The sequence below is a fragment of the Dipodomys spectabilis genome, unplaced genomic scaffold (assembly GCF_019054845.1).
Source record: "Dipodomys spectabilis isolate Male_0828 unplaced genomic scaffold, ASM1905484v1 ptg000053l, whole genome shotgun sequence".
Taxonomy (NCBI): domain Eukaryota; kingdom Metazoa; phylum Chordata; class Mammalia; order Rodentia; family Heteromyidae; genus Dipodomys; species Dipodomys spectabilis.
In genome coordinates, this window is record NW_024870730.1 from 15851900 (window position 1) to 15864003 (window position 12104).

At 39.4% G+C, this 12104-nt stretch overlaps 1 protein-coding gene across 2 annotated transcripts in view; it reads left to right on the forward strand.

Moving 5' to 3' along the window:
* Positions 1–12104, forward strand: part of Snx14 (sorting nexin 14) — a 78415-nt gene that overhangs the window by 12108 nt on the left and 54203 nt on the right. For both annotated transcript variants that reach the window (XM_042679528.1, XM_042679529.1), the window contains exons 2-5: positions 4011–4131; positions 4246–4322; positions 4405–4483; positions 10521–10564. In XM_042679528.1, the coding sequence (XP_042535462.1) occupies positions 4011–4131; positions 4246–4322; positions 4405–4483; positions 10521–10564 (321 nt within the window). The remainder of the gene's footprint in view (positions 1–4010; positions 4132–4245; positions 4323–4404; positions 4484–10520; positions 10565–12104) is intronic.

The window sequence follows — 12104 nt, forward strand, 5'->3', positions numbered from 1 at the left end:
GCTTAGAGTCTCACAGACTTTACTGTCTAGCCTGGCTTTAAACCTTGATTCTTAGAACTTAACCTCCTGAGTAACTAGGATTATAAGCATGAAGCCATTTGGACCTGTTTCTTTAAATTTTTTTTAAAAAATTATTATTATAAGATAATATAGAGAGGGGTTAGAATTGTAGAAGTCAGATAAAGAGTACATTTCTTTTTGGACATTGTCACCCCTTCCCTCGTTCTCTCCCAGTTTTCCCCTCTTGTACTCACTCAGATGGTCTCTTCCTTTTTAATTATGTATTTTTCCCTGGATCATACTTTATTCCCATACTTCAGTTATTTTTGTGCTAGTTCCCATTTTTTAAAAAAATCTTTTCTTCATATTTTCTTTTTTTTTTTTTTTTTTGGGTCTAGTCGTGGGGCCTGAACTCTGGGCCTGGGTGCTGTCCCTCAGCTCTTCAGCTCAAGGCTAGCGCTCTACCACTTGAGCCATAGCACCACTTCCGGCTTTTTTTTTCTCTTTGCTTGTGTGGTGCTGAGGAATCGAACCCAGGGCCTCAGGCTTGCAAGGCAAGCGCTCTACCACTGAGCCACCTTCCAAGCCCTCTTTATATTTTCTTCAAAGTCTGACTTTTAAAATCTCCTTTCTTCTCAGGTCTAATCAACTGCTTATTTTTTTAATCCTCTCAATTTTTCTTTCCAGATGTCCTCAAAAAAGATCAGCATCTTTTTACTTCTCTTGTGCATCACTGAGTCTCCTAAATTCTTCAATTCAGTGTTTGATTTTGCTTCTTGTTCCTTGGCTAGACCATTATCCAAATTGCAACTACAATGTTATTTTCAATTTACATTTTTATTAGCATATATTTGCTGTACAAAGGGTTTAATAATACTTCCATAATGCAGTGTTCTTTGATTCAAATTCACCCTCTCTGTCACTTCCCTTCATCCCTTTTATTTATTTATTTATTATTTATTTTTCTTTGTTTTGTGGCTTGTGAGGCCTGAAATCTGGGCCTGGGCGTTGTCCCTCAGCTCTTCAGCTCAAGGCTTAGCGCTCTACCACTTGAGCCACAGCGCCACTTCTGGCTTTTTCTGCTTACGTGGTGCTGAGGAATCGAACCCAGGGGCTCACGCATGCAAGGCAAGCACTCTACCGCTGAGCCACCTTCCCAGCCCCCCTTTTATTTTTTGTATGGGTCTTGGGGCTTGAACTCAGGGCTTGGGTGCTGTCTCTGAGCTTTTCGCTCAAGGCTAAGACTCTACCAGTTGAGCCACACCTCCACCTCTGGCTTTTTTCTTTGGGCAGCTAACTGGAGATGAGTCTTTTGGACTTTCCTACTTGGGTTGTCTTCAAATTGCGGTCCTCAGAATTTGGCCTACTGAGGAGCTAGGATTACAGGTGTAAGCCACTGGCACCTTGGCTCCCTTTTCCCTTAAAATTTTTTTTCAGCAGATTTTATTGTCGTATTTTTCAGACACATGTATAAAGCACTTACACTCTATTCCTCCCCTTTGTCTTTCTCCTCCCACTAGTACCTTCAGGTAGAGCCCATTTTACATTCCTGTCATTCATTTTTAAGGATTTGATTCCACATATGAGAGAATATGTGATATTGAATTTTTTATTCTGGCTGATTGTACTTAACAAGATTACTTCTAGATTTACTCATTTTCCTGCAAACAACGTAACTCCTCTCTCCCTCACTTCATTCCTTCCTTTTCTTCCACCCCCACTCCCTCCCCTTCTCTTTCCCCCTATTCCTCCCCTCCCCTTTCTCTCTTTTCTTTGTTCTTTTTGTCGATTGTTGGGCTTGAATTCAAGGCCTGGGAACTATGGTATAACTTTTTGTTTATTTTTTTGGTGCTATCTCTGAGCTTTTTTTTCAAGGCTAGCACTCTACCACTTAAGCAGCAGCTCCACTTTCAGCTTTTTGGTGGTAGGGTTGGAGAATAGAGTCTCACAGACTTTCGGCTTCAACCATTGATCCTCAGATCTCAGCCTTCTAAGTAGCTAGGATTAAAGGTGTGAGTCACTGGCACCCACTCCTCCCTCCCTCCCCCTTTCCCTTCTTCCTTCCTCCTTCCCCCCTCCCTTCTTTTCTTCCTTCCCTTGGTCCCTCCCTTCCTCCCTCCCTCCCCTCCTCCTCTTTTACTCTTTCTCTTTCACTCTCTCTTTTCTGGGGCTTGAACTCAAGGCCTGGGCACTGTCCCTGAGCTTCAGCTTTTTTCCTGTAGTTTAGTGGAGATAAGAGTCTGGAGGACCGGGCACTGGTGGCTCACGCCTGCGAACCTAGCTACTCAGGACTCTGAGATCTGAGGATCTCCCGGTTCAAAGCCAGCACTGTCAGGAAAATCTGAGATTCTTTTTTGTGTGTGTGTCCGGTCGTAGATAGTACTCTACCACTTGAGCCACAGCACCACTTCCAGTTTTCTGGTGGCTTATTGGAGATAAGAATCTCAGACTTTATGGGGCTGGGAAAGGTGGCTCAGTGGTAAAGTACTTGCCTTGCATGCCTGAGGCCCTGGGTTGGATTCCTCAGTACCACATAAGCAAAAAGCCGGAAGTGGCGCTGTGGCTCAAGTGGTAGAGCTCTAGCCTTGAGCTGAAGAGCTGAGGGATAGCGCCCAGGCCCAGAGTTCAGGCCCCACAACCCACCAAAAAAAAAAAAAAAAGTCCTATGAAGGGCTGGGAATATGGCTTAGTGGTAGAGTGCTTGCCTAGCATGCATGAAGCCCTGGGTTTGATTCCTCAGTACCACATAAACAGAAAAAGCTTAGTGGTATAGTGCTAACCTTGAGCAAAAGAAGCTAGGGGACAGGCCCTGGGTTCAAGCTTTAGGTCTCTTGGACTTTCCTGCCCGTGCTAGCTTTGAACCATGATCCTCAGATCTCAGCCCCCTGAGTTGCTAGGATCACAGGTATGAGCCACTGGTGCCCGGCCATAATTTCACTTTTTGCTTTCTAAATAATATGAGGTGTGTGTGTGTGTGTGTGTGTGCGCGTGTGTGTGCGTGCACACGCGCATGCATGCGCGCACATGCGTGCATGTGCGTGCATGCATGTATATATACACCCACACACTTTCTCCACTCCATGGTTGATGGGCACATAGGCTTTTTCCATATTTTGGCTTATGGCTGTACAGGTATCTTGACTGTTGAGTTATATTCATTTGCATATATGATATTAACAAAGTTGTGGTAGCTGAAATTCATGCATGTCAAAATTGTACAGCATGAGGACTGCTTGTAGTATTGAGATATCTTGGCATGATGATACTGTATTATCTGGCTTTTGATTCCTTTTTTTTTTTTTTTTGAGTCTTCTCAAGGTTAATTTTATAGAAGTGTCCCCAAACCTTAGCCATATGGTTCTCTCAAATTTGAATTTCCTGCCTTTTCCCAGTCTCCTATTCCTGTTCTATACTCTGTTCTGTTGGTTTACTCATATTAGCTTGCTATTTTCCTATATATTTTGCTGTTTCTGAAAAGGATATTTCTGTCCTTTCAAATTCCTGTATATTATATACTTTGTCGTAATATGGAACACATGATCACATTACACTGTACTTATTTATACTATTAGATGTGTTTTCCATTCAAATAGAGCACAAAACAGTGGTGTGCCCTAACTATAACTGCAGAGAGAGCCTAACACTGACTAGAACAAAGTAGGTATTTAGTTAATTTCCTTTTAATTAAATGAGAAATGATAATTTTTTGAATGTGAACATAATGGTGTTTAATGACATTCTGGAAGAATGTAGTATGGGCTACAAGATAGGAATTATAGGAATTAAGGAATGTTGAAAATTCTTTTACTTTGGATGAATTATAATTTGATAGCATCTATTTTATGGTTCATGTATTTAATAAGTACATTATAGAGATATAATCATGATTAGGAAACACTGCTTCTGACTGGTGTACCTAATAAATATCTGTTAAAGCAATGAAAGGATGACTCAGAGTCACACATTTTCTTTGGTTCTGACCTTTTTTTTTTTTAACTGATTTTTTTAAGGTATCTTCATGTCTTAATGATCTTTTGGTCATTTGTTGCTGGAGTTGTCACGTTCTACTGCTCACTAGGTCCTGATTCTCTCTTACCAAATATATTCTTCACAATAAAATACAAACCCAAGGTAAAATTATGTTTTTATTTTTAAAAGTTAGTTTATATGATACTGTGCTGTTTCTTACTGAAAGTGTTTTAGAGGACACAAAGTACATCAGTTCTTCAATTTTCCTCTTTTTAGCAATTAGGACTCCAGGAATTATTTCCTCAAGGCCATAGCTGTGCTGTTTGTGGTAAAGTGAAATGTAAACGCCATAGGTAAGTTAAACATTTTTTTATTTATTGATCTTTCTAATTTCATTTTAGATTATAAGTGATTTAATTATTTGATTTTCTTTAGGCCTTCCTTACTACTTGAAAACTACCAGCCATGGTTAGACCTGAAAATTTCTTCCAAGGTTGATGCATCTCTCTCAGAGGTAATGGATTTAATTAACATTTGCAGTACAGTATATGCTGCTTAATGATGGGTATATATTTGGAGATATTTATTGTTAAGCAATTCTGTCATTTTAATAACACCACAGAGTATACTGCTTAGATGTAGACGCCAGAGTTAAGTCACTGGACACTGACATTGATGCAGTCAAGGAATGCAATTAATACAAGCTGCGTGAGGGAGGCCGCTGCTGAAGTAACTGCTGTACTGTTTTGCAAAAATGTTTTTGTTTTTAGAAAGTAGAAGGCATATACTCTAAAATAGAAAGTATAAATATATAAAAGTAAGTACTTTATGGTATAGATAAAAATTATTTTTATTTATTATTTTTATTTTATTTTATTTTTGTCAGTCGTGAGGCTTAAACTCTGGGCCTGGGCACTGTCTCTGATCTCTTCAGCTCAAGGCAAGCACTATACCACTTGAGGCATAATAGTACCACTAGATAAAAATATTTTATAGTAAATATATAAACCAGTAAAATGTCTCATTACCGAGTATTATATATAATTGTAATATACATGCTCTGCTTTGTATAACTTGTTTGGCTGTAGATTTGATAACAATGTCATCACACTACATTATATAAGTAGTGCATTGTGCTTCACTAGCTATGACCTCACTGGGTGACAGGAATTTTTCTTGTCCTTTGTTGTCTAATGGGATCAACAGTTGTATATATGGTTTGTTGTTGGCTGAAATGTCACTTGGTACATAACGGTATACACAAATAGAAAATGTTTAGTATGTATAAAAAAATTTTCAGATATTTTTGTAAAAACATTTAATTATAAGCTGGATACCAGTGGCTTACACTTACAATCTGACCTACTCAGAAGACAGATCTGAGGATCACTGTTTAAAGCCAGACCAGACAGGAAATCCCATGGGACTCTTGATCTCCAATTAACCATCAAAAAAGCTGGAAGTGGAACTGTGTCTCAAGTGGTAGAGTGCTAGCTTTGAGCAAAAAAAGTTCAGGGATAGTGCCCAGGCCCTGAGTTCAAGTTCCAGGAACAGCACAAAACAAAACAAAACAAAAAAAAACAAGCCATTTAGGGGCTGGGAATGTGGCTTAGTGGTAGAGTACTTGCCTAGCATGGCGTGAATCCCTGGGTTCAATTTTTCAATAACACATAAAAACAGAAAAAGCTGGAAGTAGCTCTGTGGCTCAAGTGGTAGAGTGTTAGCCTTGAGCAAGAGAAGGTCAAGGCCTGAGTTCAAGCCCCAGGACTGGCAAAAAGCAATAACAACAGTAGCCATTTAATTATAAAAGACCTTTATAGACTACTCATAACGGCACGCACCTGTAATCTTAAAATTCAAGCTGCTGATACAGGAGAAGCCTAACTTCAGTCTGTCTCCAAAACAACAACAACAAAACACTTCTCATTATAGGTCATTTAATATGTTCTGGGCTAAGCTGTTGATTATCACAAATAAACAACTTGAATACTAAGCTATTACTAATTAACCTTAGATCTCAGGTTTAAACAAACATTTTAGTAAAGGAAATTAGAGCTTTACCTGGTTATTACTTGCCTCATAAAAATAGATATTAGAAATTAGAAATGGCCATTTTATAATTCTCGAAGGAGCATTGAACTGCCAAGAACAAATGTATATCCTACAGAATTATCCCAGTTTGAACACTAACTTAAGGGTAGAACAGGGATAATTTTAACTAGAAAGCATGTTTCTTTTTTTTTTTTCTACTTGGATTTTATGTGCTTGGATTATTAGTATACATGCTTTTGTAGTTTTATTTCACTTTTTTTTTTTTTGTTGGTCGTGGGGCTTGAACTGTGGACCTGGGCACTGTCCTTCAGCTCTTCAGCTCAAGGCTAGCGCTCTACCACTTGAGCCACAGCGCCACTTCCAGCTTTTTCTGCTTATGTGGTGCTAAGGAATCGAACCCAGGGCCTCATGTATGGAAGGCAAGCGCTCTACCACTGAGCCACCTTCCCAACCCTTTTCACTTTTTGAGGGAGATTATTAGAGTTTGAATTGAGGGTTTCACACTTATTGAACAGGTTCACTCCTTAAAGCCACACACCAAACTCATTGTTGCAGAGACTTGTCTTTTTTTTTTTTTTTTTTTTTGGTCAGTTGTAGGGCTTGAGTGCTGGGCCTGGGTGCTGTCAGCTCCTCAGCTCAAAGCTAGCACTCTACCACTTGAGCCACAGCACTATTTCCAGTTTTCTGGTGGTTTTTTGGAGAGAAGAGTCTCATAGACTTTCCTGCCCGGGCTGGCTTTGAACCGTGATCCTCAGATCCTCCTTAGTATCTAGGATTACAGGCATGAGCACGGGCACCTGGCAAGACTTGTCTTTTCTATGCATCTGAGAAAGCAATCGAGTTCTTGACTGTGTGGGGGAGTCTCATTTGTTCCCATTAACAAGCTTGGGTAACATACCTTGTTGGTAGGTGATAACTATATTTTGAAAAAAACAGAATACTAAGCTCAAGAACAGCATTATGCATTTGAAATTTTTTCTGATATCCTTTATTCACACTCACACACACACACACACACTCACACTCACTTTGCTAGAATTTGAATTGAGAGCCTTGTGCTTTTTAGGCAAGCACTTTTATCATTTGAGCCATACCTAAATCCAAGAAATGGTATTTTATGGTAATCATTTATTGATATCCTTATTGCATTTTTAGCTCTGTACTGAGCATATATACATTATTTCATGTAATCTATACCCAGTGTATAAAATGAGTGCTATTATTGATATTATCAAAAGTAAGCAGGAATTTGGAGTGTTTTAATCTCTTTTTGCATTTGATAGCAGCACTCAAAAACTTAGTATAGCTGGTTGTAGTGGCTCATAAATGTACTCCTAGGTACCTTTGAGGTTGAGATTTGAGAGGTTTGCAGTTTGAGGCCAGCCTGGGCAAAGGCTGTAAGACCCCCATCTCAGTCATTAAAATGCTGGGCACAGCAGCAAGTATCTGTCATCCTAGCTACACAAGAAGTATAAATAGAAGTATGCTGGCCAAGGCATAAATTCAAGACCTTTTTTGAAAATTAATAAAATACAGAAAGGTCAAGGTTGTGATTTAAGATGTAGAGCACAGGGGCTGGGAAGGTGGCTCAGTGGTAGAGTGCTTGCCTTGCATGCATGAGGCCCTGGGTTTGATTCCTCAGCAACCCATAAGCAGAAATAGCCAGAAGTGGCGCTTTGGCTCAAGTAGAGCGCTAGCCTTGAGCTGAAGAGCCGGGGGACAGTGCCCAGGCCCAGAGTTCAGGCCCCATGACTGGCAAAAAAAAAAAAAGATGTAGAGCACTTACCTAGCAAGTGCTAGGCCCTTAGTTAAAATCCTAGTTCTGCAACAAACAAAACATTCTCTCCCAACCCTATGGTTTTATGTAGCGCTTTAGAAATCAAAAGACTTTGAAGGTTATGCTGATAGAGTTTAGATTTAATTGATTGATCTAGAAGCGAATGGTTTTCAAATGGTATAATTAGTGCTTTAGATGTGGCTCACAGGATGCTGTGGGAGATGGAAAAGGAAGTAAGTGGTCACAGTTGCAGAGCTCTTCAAAATCAGTGCAACTCCTTTTCTTTCATGTGTTGTGCTTTGATATGTTGAGGGTTTTGTATGAGGGAGTAATATGCTCAAGTACACATTTTAGATTACTCTAGTGCCTTTTGGAGGAGAGCAAACTGGAAGCAGTTAGACTAATTCAGAGGCTTTTGCTTCAATATGAAGGGACACAAGATGAGGACAGGAAGAGCTGCTCAGAAAGTGAATTCAGACCAGGTGCCAGTGGCTCATGCCTGTAATCCTAGTGATTTAGAAGGCTGGGATTTGAGTATTGTGGAAGCTGTAAGGTCTGTACAAGGATACCTCTCTACCTCTTGGCTAAGTTTCCACCCAGTATCTGTGTTACCTAGGTAACTGCCAGACCTGGAAATAGTCACCCCCTCCTGCTAGTTCACATCCTGGGCCATCTCTGGTCACATGCCTCCCATCTGACCATTGGAGGGTTCCAGGCCCTGAGGTCACATCCGCATCCAGTGTGGCCACACCTTTCCCCCACCTGGCCACACCTCTTCTTGTCCCTGACCTAGGTAAATACTGGCCTAGGGGTGGGTCTCCCCTTCGGGCCATGCCTCTCCACCGTGCACGGAGTGGGGCAGTCTGCCAGTTACCTAGGTAACAGATACTGGGCAGAAGGAGATGTCCCTGTGCAGACCTTACAGAAGCCAGCTCTGTTGGGAAAGTCTGTGACCCTCTTGTCTCCAATTAAACTCCCAAAATGCTGGAAGTGGAGCTGTGCCTATAGTGTAGAGTGCTAGCCTTGAACAACAAGAAAAAGCTCAGTACCCAGGCCCTGAGTTCCAGTCCGAGGAGCTGCACCAAAAATAAACAATAACAACAAAAGGAAATTTGGTAGAATTTGATGATTGATTGCATGTTGGAAAAAATATTTAAAGATAACTTCTTAATGTCCCCATTCTAAATCTTATTATCTTTGTCTATAAGTATTGCTTTTTCCAATTAATATAATTAATGCTTAACTCTTATAGTTAAAAAAATCCAAATGACTGTTGCTTTTATATTGAAATTAATGAATTCACATACTTTGTCACTGTGGCCAAAGAACGCACCTAGTCTACTTTGGTAAATGTACTGGTGATATATATTGTTACAATTTGTCTTCTAGTTACTATCCTATTAAAATTCACCAATCACTGACAATTTCTTTTTGGTGGGCCTGGGGCGCTGTCCCTAAGCTTTTGCTCAAGGCTGTCACTCTACCACTTGAGCCACAGCACTACTTCTGGCTTTTTCTGTGATTAATTGGAGATAAAAGTCTCATGGATTTTCCTGCAAGGGATGGCTTTGAACCGTGATCCTCAGATCTCAGCCTCCTTAATAGCTAGGATTACAGGTGTGAGCCACTGGAGCCTAGCTTCTGACAAATAATTTTGATCTCTTATGTAACTCTTAGTTGTTTCTACTTTCTTTTTTCCCCCTGGCAATACTTGGGTTTGAACTTAGGGTATCATGCTTGCTAGGCAGACTCAGGTCACTTGACTTTTTTGCTTTAGTTTTTGGGTAGGATCTTGTGTTTTGCGCCTATGCCAACCTTGGACCTCAGTTCTCTAATCTGTGGCCTCCCATTGTAGCTGTACATGTATGCTTACCCATTGCTTGAGTTCTCATTAAATTTTTGCCCAATGTAGCCCTTCTCCTGAGTAGCTTGGATTGTAAACATGAGCTACCACTCCTGGCCTGCTTCTGTATCTTATTTAAGAATACAGACACAGAGAAAGGGATGTAAAAAAACCAAACCAAAACAAAAAGCTCTTGACCTGTTATTTACCTTTCCAAAGAACTGTTTTTGGTACAGGGAAGTTTTAGTATCAAGAATACTATAGGGGGGTCAGGGGGGAAGAGGAGATGGGAAGGGATGGGAAGGGGAAACAAAGGAGGAGGCAACAATGCTTGATAAGAAATATACTCATTACCTTGCTCATGTAATTGTAATCCATCTGTGCATATTTTTAAAATTAAAAAAAAATGAAGTAATAAAGTAAAAAAAAATACTTTAAGGGCTGGGAAGGTGGCTCAGTGGTAGAGTGCTTGCCTTGCATGCATGAGGCCCTGGGTTTGATTCCTTAGCACCACATAAACAGAAAAAGGTAGAAGTGGTGCTGTGGCTCAAGTGATAGAGTGCTAGCCAGCCCTGAGCTGAAGAGCTGAGAGGCAGTGCCCAGACCCAGAGTTCAGGCCCCACGACCAACAACAACAACAAAAAAACACTGTAAACATTTTGTTTAATTATAGGAATATTTAGTTTTATGACTTTCCAAGTATTTTCTCAAATGTTGAAATATATATTATGACAAAATATAATAGCATGTCTCTCTGTATGTATATGTATATTTGTCTGTTAACAAAGACCAATTTTAGTATTACATTTAGTATTTATTATATGTTACTAATTTTCCCAGAACTGATTTTGTTTTTCCTTAAAAATTATTTTTATGCAGGTTCTTGAATTAGTGTTGGAAAACTTCGTTTATCCATGGTACAGGTATGTTCTTTGAATGAAGTCTTTTTTCTTTAATGTAGTGATTAATACTAAGTATGCTAATAATGTGTTTTCAATTTAAGTCAGAATTTCTCAATTGTGACAGCTTAGGCCAGATCTTAGATGTCAGCTGTATAATCCTCCTCCTCTTCTTACCTTCATTCTAACTACAAAGAATATTTTCAGAGATTACCAAATATTACCTGGAAGACATAATTGACTGCTGTTAAGAATCATTGATAAGCTGGGCGCTGGTGGCTCATGTCTGTAATCCTAGCTGCTCTGGAGGCTGAGATCTGAGGATCATGGTTCAAAGCCAGCCTGGGTAGGAAAGTCTATGAAACTCTTATCCAATTAACCACTAGAAAACCGGAAGTGGCACAGTGGCTTAAAGTGGTAGAGGACTAGCCTTGAGTGAAAGAGCTCAGGGACAGCTCCCAGGCCCTGAGTTCAAGCCCCATGGCTGACAAAAAAAACAAACAAAAAAGAATTATTGATGAATTTAAACTTTAGGAAAAAGAAAAAAAAATCATTGATGATTTGGAATTAGAGTCAAGGCTCAAGTGGCACAGTACCATCCGTGAGAGAAAAAGCTTAGTAAGAACATAAGACCTGGAGATGAAGCCCCAAAATCCTAATAAAAAAAACTATTGATGAGCTGGTCATAGTGGCACATGCCTGCAACCCTAGCAGTTAGAATGCTGAGTCAGGAAGATACAGAGAGTTGAAAGTCAATCTGACCTATATAATGAGAACTTGAGACACACAAAAAAATAGTTTTATTTTGGTATAGTTTTCACATTTGAAACAATTGTATTTTGGGGGGGGTAATCTAAATCAAGTGTTTTGTTCAATTGAAAGATAATTGCAGTACATTCTGTGGAAATTTAGTATTTTTCCTCCCATGTAACTGGTTTTGGTGTACACAGAACACAATGGGCATGTACCTTTCAGGACATAAAAAATGCTCAAGAAGCTGGGTGTCTGTCAGCGGTTTGTGCCTGTAATCCTAGCTACTCAGGAGGCTGAGATCTGAGGGTCATGGTTCAAAGCCAGCCCGTAAATCTCTATAACATCTGCCCCAATTTTATATTAATTCAGTATAATAATTCAGTATAATTTCTAATTAAAAGCATGTTAGTATTTGAGTTAAATCTAGAGTGTGTTAGGAAAATGTCTTAATTTTGCTAGAGACATCAAACATTTCAGGAAAATGAAAAGTACTTCCTCAGACAAAGTTCGTTAGAATTTTAGTTTAAAGCTACCTTACCATCTTATGTTCTTTTTTTTATTGTGAAAATACTGTACAGAGGGTTACAATGACATGGGCAATCTTATATTCTTTTGTTTCTTCAATATTCATTTTTTTTTTCTTTGATGCTTAGAAAATGGTCTTAGATGTTAAACCTGTACATGTATATGTTAGCAAGGAAAGATGTGCTATAACTTAGTTAATGGTGATCACAACTTGCTGCTAGAATTACATTTTTTCTATTCTACAATAAAATGTATTATTTGTGAATAAAATGAACAATTAAGTAAT